This window comes from Pongo abelii, chromosome 5, assembly GCF_028885655.2.
Source record: "Pongo abelii isolate AG06213 chromosome 5, NHGRI_mPonAbe1-v2.0_pri, whole genome shotgun sequence".
NCBI classification, from domain to species: Eukaryota; Metazoa; Chordata; class Mammalia; order Primates; family Hominidae; genus Pongo; species Pongo abelii.
In genome coordinates this window covers 43,879,879-43,890,601 of record NC_071990.2, presented here as the reverse complement: position 1 = coordinate 43,890,601, position 10,723 = coordinate 43,879,879, and the positions used below count along the sequence as shown (strand labels likewise).

Below are 10,723 nucleotides of genomic sequence, written 5' to 3'. Positions count from 1 at the left end.
TGGTGGGCACCTGCAATCTCAGCTACTTGAGAGGCTAAGACAGGAGAATTCCTTGAACCTGGGAGGTGGAGGTTGCAGTGACCAAGACTGTGCCACTGCACTCCAGCCTGGGCTATACAGCGAGACTCCATCTCAAAAAAGAAAAAAGAAAAAAAAAAAAATTCGAGAAGCCCTGAAGCAGAAGAGGCCAAGGAGAAAGACAAAATAGCCTAAAACCTGACAAGTTATTTTAAGTCAAAACAGTTTCAGGAAAATATAATAAGAATCTATTTATTTTATATTTAAGTTCATAAGTCATATCCACATTATGTTCCTGGTAAAAATTCTGAAAGGACATAGCAAAGAGCAGAAAGGGACACCTCCATAGAGTGTCTATGGACCCATCTTTGCTTTCCAACCCCTAATAGAAATGCCTGACCCAGCACCCTCTGGGAAAATCAACCTTTGATTCAAAGAGATGTTGTTCAGCAATGATTACAGTCACAGTCACAGCCACATGCCATCAGCCTATCAGAAAATCTGAGGAGGGAAGGCAGACAACCAGAAGAACAATTGCTTCCTCTCTCAACAGGAAGCAACTCTAGCTCCAAACTAGATGGGTGATTCAGCACCACATGGAGAAAGATAATTCAGCCATTGTGTTTTTAGGATTAAGAAGCACTCATTCACTCGCGGAAGCCTTTAAGTGTCACTGGTGTCTGGAACCAAATGTAGTCTTCCCAAGCCATGGTTCGGATGGAAGGTCTGCCACATGACAGGGTCACAGTCAGTTTGTGGCCCTGGCTGGGCACTCGATAGTTGAGCTTGGGTCGAAACCAATCTTCTCCACAGTCGCGGTGTCCCTGTGCCATGACGATGGTGCCCATGAGTGGAGGAGCCTGAAGCTCGCTAAAGGCATCAGCCATGAATATGGCTCGGAAGAGACGGCGCAAACAAGCTGCTGTGCTCAGGCTCTGGTCCACGCTGTAGGGGGCCAGCAGAGACAAGTCGAGTTCATAGAACTCCTTGGGGCTTAGGGCATTGCCCCCAAGGAGAATCAGCACTCGCGGTACTAGTGTCCGCGCAAAGAAGTCCTCTAGGTGGCTGAGGACACTCTCCAGTTCTGCCAGGGCTTGTTGGCATTTCCTGCTGCTCACCTCAGTGTTGGCCCGAGGTTTCTTCTTCAGTATCTCCTCTGCCTATGAGGACAAAGAATGGTGGGAGAGAAGAACAAGGCAGGAGGAAGCTAATGGTCTTTGGAAAGAACCCTGCTGGGATGTGTACATAGACTTACAGGACTTAATTTCTAGCTCAATGAACCGCCACAGCCAAAACACTGTGTTTTATCAGAGGGTATTATACTGAAAAGGAAAATATATTATTTGTACAAAACCATAATTCTCCCACATTTAGAACAGCAAACACAGTATTCTGAAGGTGGAGCGTATCCAGATATAAGCAACTAAAATAGAAATTTGGTGACATGACAAAGTGACAACAAATTTTCGCTGTATGGGGAGTGATAACAGGAATGAGGATTATTTGGTCTAATAAACATGACTTTGAACTTGTTCTTCCACTTAAACATAGTAAACTGAACACATGCTTATTTGCGCTTCCACCTGAAATACTACAAAATGAGAGAAAAGAAATTAAGAAACAAATGAAGGAAAGAAGAGGAAAGACTGAGAAAGAAAACTCCCAAGAGGAAATAACTGGAGACTACACAACACTAGCCAAATGCAAACACAGAAGTTTTGGAAGACAGAAGATGAAGAGTTGGCTGGGCGCAGTGGCTTACGCCTGTAATCCCAGCACTTTGAGAGGCCAAGGTGGGCGGATCACAAGGTCAGGAGATCAAGACCATCCTAGCTAACACGGTGAAACCCTGTCTCTACTAAAAATACAAAAAATTAGCCAAGCATGGTGGTGGATGCCTGTAGTCCCAGCTACTAGGGAGGCTGAGGCAGGAGAATAGCCTGAACCCGGGAGGCAGAGGTTGCCGTGAGCTGAGATCACGCCACTGCACTCCAGCCTGGGCAACAGAGTGAGACTCTGTCTCAAAAAAAAAAGAAGATGAAGAGTTAAGAGTTCAAGAGAGCTGAATACCAAGTGCTGACACAAGGTACCCCCAAGGGATGCAAACTGATCCACACAGCAGAACCCCAGAAAGGTTTAGGAAGTAGTGATATAGGCACCACAGAGGCAAGAGTGAATATAGGGGAAATGAATGAAAATCTATGTGAAGACGCTTAGATCATCTGCCAAATTTCTCCCCCATCCAGAGGGAAGACTTTCCAATCCCCACAAAGAGATCACCAGGTTCCCACCTAATCTCCTTATAGTGAAAGTGAAATCTATCAGCTCATAAGGCCCAGGCATGCACATAGAGCTTGCAATGATTTATTCTTTTTTTTTTTTTTTTTTTTTTTTTTTGAGACAGAGTTTCGCTCTTTTGCCCAGGCTGGAGTACAGTGGCGCAATCTCGGCTCACTGCAACCTCCGCCTCCCGGGTTCACACCATTCTCCTGCCTCAGCCTCCTGAGTAGCTGGGACTACAGGCGCCCGCCACCACGCGGCGCCTATATTTTTAGTAGAGACAGGGTTTCACCATGTTAGCCAGGATAGTCTCGATCTCCTGACCTCGTGATTCGCCTGCCTCAGCCTCCCAAAGTGCTGGGATTACAGGCGTGAGCCACCGTGCCCAGCCAATTTATTCTGAAATATTCACCAGACACAGAATAAAACCCTCCAACATGAAAGTCAAAGTCCAGAACAAAACAAATGGGGAATGGATTCTAGAAGAAACTGAGATGCTGCAAGGAACAAAGAAAAACTTAAAAATTCAATAATTAATATCCTCAGGCAAAAGAAGTTAATGGCCTGGCGCAGTGGCTCACACCTGTAATCCCAACAACACTTTGGGAGGCTGAGGCAGGTGGATAACCTGAGGCCAAGAGTTCAAGACCAGCCTGGCCAACATGGTGAAACTCCGTCTCTACTAAAAATACAAAAATTAGCCAGGTGGGCCAGGAGCGGTGGCTCACGCCTGTAATCCCAGCACTTTGGGAGGCCAAGGCGGGCGGATCACTTGAGGTCAGGAGTTTGAGAGCAGCCTAGCCAACACTGCGACACCCTGTCTCTACTAAAAATACAAAATTTAACTGGGTGTGGTGGTGCATGCCTGTAATCCCAGCTACTTGGGAGGCTGAGGCAGGAGAATCGCTTGAACCTGGGAGGTGGAGGTTGCAGTGAGCCGAGATCTCGCCACTGCACTCTAGCCTGGGCAACAGAGCAAGACTCTGTCTCAAAAGAAAAAAATGCAAAGAGCCAGTTCATGAAGTCCAAATGCAACACGTGTTTCAGAAAGAAAGAACAGGTGAAAAAGCCAGAAGGGTTAGGCTACCAAAGACTAGAGTGGGGAGAAAGTGACTGAAGCCCTGGAAGCTGCTTATTCTCTCAGGCTTTGAAGATTTCTTAGACCCCCTTTCTACCTGCCTCCCATCTAAGAGCCACAAAGTCTCCCCACCAACTTGCTCCCAAAGCTTGTGCCTACCTGGGGAGAAGGTTTTCGGTAAAAGTGCTTAAGCTGTTCATAGGGCAGAGGGAGTTGCTGGCGTTGGTACATGATATGCTTTAGAAGTTCACAAGTAAACTGACAGCAGCCTTCCTGGCTCACAGGCCCAGGAAACACCACCGGTACCATGCAGTCTCCTGGGCAAAAGGACTCCGAAGCGTTGAGAGGTTCCTGCGTAGAGCTTGTCTCAAGTAGTTCTATCTGGGAGGCGTGTGTTTCTTCGGACTTCTCATACCACTCCAGATCTGGTAGATGAAAAGAGGGACAAGAGAGAAAAATTAAAAACCTAAAAGCCAGTCAGTCTTCTCATTCCCTGTGGCCACCAAACCAGCCATCCTGAGAAAGCAGGCACTCCGACATACGCCCATATCCTCCGCAGCCTACGTATGGGCCATGGCAGGGAGAGATTCCTGATCCCTGTTGCCTGAGATTTAATTGACTGCAAGGATTTCGGAGGGCTCCCCGCTCAGAAAGCTGCGGGACTTGATCTGGGGAAATGAGTCAAAAGTGTAGTCAAGCAGGGTCCAGTGCGACCCAGGGCGATGGAGTCACAGCCAGAGCCGTGTAGGACACCCGGAAGACAGGGAAGACGGGCTAGGGAGAGGACCAGGGGATAAATGAATGGAGGGCGCGGCGGTAGGGAAGAAACAGGTCCCCAAGGCTCCCCAAACTCTGGACCCCACGCCTTACCAGGGACTGCGGCTGAGGACAGAACCTCCGCCTCCGGCGCCGCCATCACGACCTCCCCCGCGCTACTCCTTGCGGTTAGAATAAAGGTCTCGCGGGGCATCATGGGAAGCCTGCACCTCCACTTCCGGCTCAGTTGGGTCGGAAAAAAGGCGCGGCGCCGCCGCAGTGTGGGGGAGGCTAAGTGGAGTTGGGATTTGAACCCTGCGTTCCTCCTTTAACACCCTGGCAAATGTACGCCTAACCCTTGCCCAGCAGGGAACCCAGGAGTTCTCAGCCACTGAGCGCTGCTTTCCAAAAGACACCAGCCGTCTTGTATCTATTCACTACTCACTGCGCACCTACTTCGCGCCAGGCCCTGTCCTAGGTGCTGGAGACTCAGCGGAGAACAAGCCAGGCGCGGGCCCCGTGCTCAAGGGGTTCACTGCCTGTAGATACTATACAATGTGATGAATTATATAGAAGAGTGTACACGGGGTGTGGAAGTGAAAAACAAGGGTGCCTGACCCACAGAGGGTAGGGGCTGGGAAGGAGTGGTCCCAGAAGAAATGTGTGAAGCTGTGACCTGTAGGATAAGTCAGAAAGGTAAAGAGGAGGGCCTAGTGCTCCTGGAGACCTTGAGACAAGAGCATACTCTGTACAAGGAATGAAAAGAGTTCATATTTAAAGAGTTAAGGCTGTAGTGAACAACAGGAGCCAGATCATGGCAGGACCGTATAAGCCACGTGAGAGTTTGGACTTGATCCTGTAGGCAGATGGGGAAGCTCTGAAATGTTTAAGTAGGAGAGTGGCATGATTAAATTTACATCTTATAAATTTAATCTCTACCCTGGCTGCAGGATAGAGATTGGATTACAGAGAGGATAAGAGAGGAGGCAGGGATACCAGTTAGAGGTAGTGCAATTACCCGAGTACTTGATGAAAGCAGCCTAACCTAGCGTAGTCACAGTGGGGTGGAGGTAATTGGGTAAACTCGAGATATTTAGGAGGTCCAGTGAACATAACTTGGGGATTGATTTACTAGGAGGAGGAATAGAAATAGACTGACAAGAGGCCAGGCGCAGTGGCTCACGTCTGTAATCCTAGCACTTTGGGAGGCCAAGGCAGGTGGATCACGAGGTCAGGAGTTTGAGACCAGCCTGGCCAACATGGTGAAACCGTGTCTCTACTAAAAATACAAAATTTAGCCGGGCATGGTGGCATGCGCCTGTAATCCCAGCTACTCAGGAGGCTGAGGCAGGAGAATTGCTTGAAGCCGGGAGGCGGAGGTTGCAGTGAGCTGAGCTCGCACCACTACACTCCAGCCTAGGTGACAGAGTGAGACTCCATCTCAAAAAAAAAAAAAACAAAGAAAGAGACTGACAAGAAAACAAGCAGGTTTCTGACTTCAGCAACTGTATGGCCAGTTGTACCATCCAATGACAGAGGGAAGCAGGGTGCCAAGGCCAGGAGTTCAATACCAGCCAGGACAAGATTGGGGACCCTGTTTCTGCAAAATTAAATTTTTTTTTTTAAAGTTAGCCAGGTGGGGTGGTGCACATCTGTAGTCCTGGCTATTCAGGAGGCTGAGGCAGAGGATGCTTGAGTCCAGGAGTTCGACACTTACAGTGAGCTATGATCATGCCACTGCACTTCAGCCTGGGCAGCAGAGTGAGATCATGACTCAAAAAAAAAAAAAAAAAGAAAAAAAAAAAGGATGGAGGAAACACTAAAATAGGAAATAGGACCAAGTTTGTTGGGATGGGAGGTGAGTAGGAGAAAAGATGAGTTCAGCTTTTCACAGATTGAATTTGACATCTCCATAGGACAATGAATAGAGACATTTAGGAATGCCATTTGGAATAAAGGTATGTATTTAAGAGCCATCAGCATGCAGGTGAATAAGATCACCCAGGGAGAGTGTAGAATGAGAATGGGCTAGGATATTGAAGACACTAATGTTTAGGGGATGACCAGAGAGACAGAAGCTATGGAGAAGACTAAAGAGTACCCACAGAAGGATAAAGAAAAATAGACAAATGGCTGGGCAAGGTGGCTCATGCCTGTACTCCCAGCAGTTTGGGAGGCTTAGGTGGGAGGATTGCTTGAGCCTGGGAGATTGAGGCTACAGTGAGCTGTGATCGCACCACTGCCCTACAGCCTGGGTGACAGAGGGAGACCCTGCCTCCAAAACCAAAATAGACAAGTGGGGCCAGGCATGGTGGCTCATGCCTGTGATCCCAGCTCTTTGGGAATTCAAGGCAAGGGGAGTGCATCAATCCAGAAGTTTGAGACCAGTCTGGGCAACATAATGAGACCTTGTCCCTACCAATAAATAAATAAATAAATAAATAAAATAAGTGTCAGGTCACGGAGGCCAAGAAAAGGGTGTGTTTCAGGAAGTAGGGACCAGAGGTCAAAACATACTATAAAAGTACAACGATTAGAGGCCAGGCACAGTGGCTCATGCCTGTAATCCCAGCACTTTGGGAGGCCGAGGTGCGCGGATCACCTAAGGTCAGGAGTTTGAGACCAGCCTGACCAACATGGAGAAACCCCGTGTCTACTAAAAATACAAAATTAGCCAGATGTGCTGGTGCATGCCTATAATCTCAGCTACTTGGGAGGTTGAGGCAGGAGAATCCCTTGAACCTGGGAGGCGGAAGTTGTGGTGAGCTGAGGTCACGCCATTGTGCTCCAGCCTGGGTGACAGAGTGAGACTCCGCCTGAAAAAAAAAAAAAAAAAAGTACAATGATTAAAATACTGGGTCTGACTGGGCATGGTGGCTCACGCCTATAATTCCAGCATTTTGGGAGGCCGAGATGGGAGAATGGCTTAAGGGCAGAGGGATTGCTTGAGTCCAGAAGTTTTTTGTTGTTGTTGTTTGTTTGTTTTTAGATGGGGTTTTGCTCTTGTTGCCCAGGCTGGAGTGCAATGGCGTGATCTTGGCTCACTGCAACCTCTGCCCCCAAGGTTCAAACAATTCTCCTGCCTCAGCCTCCCAAGTAGCTGGGATTACAGGTGCCCACCACCACACCCAGCTAATTTTTTGTATTTTTAGTAGAGATGGGGTTTCACTATGTTGGCCAAGCTGGTCTTGAACTCCTGTCCTTAGGTGATCCACCCGCCTTGGCCTCCCAAAGTGCTGGGATTACAGGAGTGAGCCACCGCACCCAGCTGAGTCCAGAAGTTTAAGAGCAGTCTGGGCAACATAGTGAGATCTTGTCTCTATTAAAAAAAAAAAAAAAAAAAAGACAAGTGTCAGGTCATGGAGGCCAAGAAAAGGATGTGTTTCAGGAAGTGGGGACCAGAGGTCAAAACATACTATAAAAGTACAATGATTAAAATACTGGGTCTGGCTGGGCATAGTGGCTCACGCCTGTAATCCCAGCATTTTTGGGGAGGCCAAGATGGGAGAACTGCTTGAGTCCAGGAGTTCAAGACCGGCCTGAGCAACACGGCAAACCCCTTCTTTACAAAAAATACAAAACTTAGCCAGGCATGGTGGCATGCCCCTGTAGTCCCAGCTACCTGGGGGGCTGAAGTGGAAGAATCACTCTCTGGGGTTGGAGGTTGCAGTGAGTCAAGATTGTGCCATTGCACTCTAGCCTGGGTGACAGAAGGAGACCCTACCTCAAAAAAGAAAAAAAAGTCGATCAATCATTTTCTCTCTTCCTCCTCCTCGCCACCCTTAAAAAATAAATAGGGCCGGGTGCGGTGGCTCACACCTGTAATCCCAGCACTTTGGGAGGCTGAGGCAGGCGGATCAACTGAGGTTGGGAGTTCAAGTCCAGCCTGACCAACACGGAGAAACCCCCGTCTCTACTAAAAACACAAAATTAGCCGGGTGTGGTGGCACATGCCTGTAATCCCAGCTACTCAGAAGGCTGAGGCAGGAGAATCGCTTGAACCCGGGGGGCAGAGGTTGCCGTGAGCCGAGATCGTGCCATTGCACTCCAGCCTGGGCAACAAGAGCGAAACTCCATCAAAAAACAAACAAACAACAACAACAAAAAAAAAACTTCTGGACTCAAGCAATCCCTCTGCCCTTAAGCAATTCTCCCATCTCGGCCTCCCAAAATGCTGGGATTAAATAAATAATAAATAAATAAAATAAAATAGTAGGTCAGGTGAGGTGTGGCAGCTCATGCCTGTAATCACAGCACTTTGGGAACCCAAGGCAAGAGGACTGCTTGAGCCCAAGAGTTCAACACCAGCCTAGGAAACATAGGGGGACCCCATCTCTACAAACAATAAAAACAAAAATTAGCTGGGCGTGGTGGCTCACACCTGTAGTTCCAGCTACTCCAGAGGCTGAGGTGGGAGGATCTGCTTGAGCAGGGGAGGTTGAGGCTGCAATGAGCTGTGATCACACCACTGTACTCCAGCCTGAGTGACAGAGGGAGACCTTGTCTCAAAAAATAAATAAATAAAAATAAAAATAATCCATGTATATGAAGGGACACATGTTATCAGACAAGTGCAGCAGGCTCTGGTTATCAAGAGGGCCCAGGGCGGGTCATGGTGAGAATGTTGGGAGAATGGTCTTATCTCTTCCTTCAAATTCCCATCCTTCTTGAGATCTCTCACTGAGTTCTCTAGTCTCTGTCTCTAAGCAGCAGTTTCCCTAGTAGGCCTGTGCCCCTGGCTAGGGTTGACTTCTACGGCATAACCTTTCTTTCAGTGACACAGGACTAAGAAAAGTCACATGTGCTTTCATCCACTGAAGACCCACATAATTGGCCTACAGTCAGCTAGGCCCTTTTGCAGATTTTGGTCTCTCTGCTCTCACTGCTTTGGGAAATTATGCTATGTGGACAGCGTGATCAGTAAACCTGCCTCCCTCCTTGTGGTCCTGGGAGGAAGCCATGGACTCTACCAAGTCTGAACCCCTGAAGGGATCACCAGAGGTAAGTCATTGTTGCTGCTTCCAGTTTTCCAAGGACAACTAAGGTCTGGAGAGAAGAGTTGCTTAATTTCTTTTTCTTTCTTTCTTTTTTTTTTTTTTGAGACGAAGTCTCGTTCTGTCACCCAGGCTGGAGTGCAGTGGCATGATCTCAGTTTCTCCTGCCTCAGTCTCCCGAGCAGCTGGGACCACAGATGTGCACCACCATGCCGGGCTAATTTTTTTTTTTTTTTAGTTGGAGTCTCGCTCTGTTGCCCAGGTTGGAGTGCAATGGCGTGATCTCGGGTCACTGCAACCTCCGCCTCCCGGGTTCAAGCGATTCTCCTGCCTCAGCCTCGCGAGCAGCTGGGATTACAGGCATGCGCCACCACGCCCAGCTAATTTTTGTATTTTTTAGTAGAGACGGGGTTTCGCTATGTTGGCCAGGCTTGTCTCGAACACCTGACTTCAGGTGATCCGCACACCTTGGCCTCCCAAAGTGCTGTGATTTACAGGCGTGAGCCACCGCACCCGGCCGAGTTGTTTAATTTCTTGATCGTGTATGAGCACCTCGCAGTTCGAGAAGAGGGGAGAAGTGGACACACTGAGTGGTGTGAGTCATGAGACAGCCATGAGGCTGTGAATTGAGCCCTAGCGTCCTGACTTGCAGCTCAGCAACATAACTGCTTTTCCATCCTGCCTTTCTGTGTTCTGTGCACTGGCTTATGTCGCTTAATGTGTGTACTCTGTAGAGTGCAACAGCACTAAAGAGCAGGAGATTGCTTCACAAGAAAGTCAAAAGTCAAAAATCCCCTGTGGCCCTAGGCCAAGTTTCTATTCCCGGCCACTGCCCCGCCCTCGTGGTGGTTGGTGTAACCCGAGCCCTAGCCCCGCCCGAAGTAGGGGCTAGGCCCCTCCTACAGTCTTGGCCGTTTAAAACCAAACTCAGTTCTTCCCGATTGGTTCTGCTTCAAAACAAAGGGGAGGAGGAATACTCGCTTTGGGTATGCTTGCAGCCTTCGGGGGAGCAAGCTGGTTTACGGGTTCGGGTCTCGTGTCGGGGCCACCGCGGTGCCTCTGGCTATTAAAACCAGCCCCTGGACGGTGCCAGCCTGGTAATAAAGCAGTGACTACTATGTAAAGGTAGCATAATCATCCCAACAATAACAGCCGTAATTTGGCTAATCACCATCCGCCTCCGCCCTGGCGTTCGCCCTGACTCACCCCAGCGGCACGCGGGCCATTGGGGAAGAAACTGAGGCAGAGGCGGAGCCAGCAGGCTGGGGGGACCAGTAGCCTCAGTTCTGCAGCTCTCGAGGTCCAAAATCTGTTGTCTAGGATCCGCGCTGAAGGGCCAAATCCCGGAGCGCCCACAAAGCTCGATTCTGATGTAAGCTCTTCTACGCTGGTGTCCTCGCGTCCCCACCCCAGGCCTCGAGGCTCTAAACTCCCTCCAAGTCCTAGAAAAAGACCAGGGCGCGAGGACTGGAAGCCAGACTACTGCTCCCTTAAGCCTTTGCGCGCCAAGGCGCGCTCCTTCCCCACGCCTCCGACTACTCCCGCGGCCACTTGCGCCGCGATGCCTCCTGGGAGTTGTAGGGCGGCGACGTGTCAT

General features: G+C 49.2%; 1 protein-coding gene across 2 annotated transcripts; it reads right to left on the bottom strand.

Annotated features, from left to right (window-relative positions):
* Positions 1 to 243: 243 nt before the first annotated feature.
* On the bottom strand, positions 244 to 10,715 carry MAD2L1BP (MAD2L1 binding protein). Of its 2 annotated transcripts, XM_054557563.2 has the most exons (4): positions 10,333 to 10,715; positions 6,827 to 6,948; positions 3,536 to 3,801; positions 244 to 1,178 (listed from the first exon to the last, which is right to left on the bottom strand). In XM_054557563.2, the coding sequence occupies exons 1-4, from the start codon at positions 10,350 to 10,352 to the stop codon at positions 666 to 668; spliced, it is 921 nt and encodes a 306-aa protein (XP_054413538.1). In that variant the 5' UTR covers positions 10,353 to 10,715; the 3' UTR covers positions 244 to 665. The 2 variants fall into 2 exon arrangements, with proteins under 2 accessions (XP_054413538.1, XP_002833018.1); XM_002832972.4 differs by lacking the exons at positions 6,827 to 6,948; positions 10,333 to 10,715 and adding an exon at positions 4,247 to 5,908.
* Positions 10,716 to 10,723: the final 8 nt, after the last annotated feature.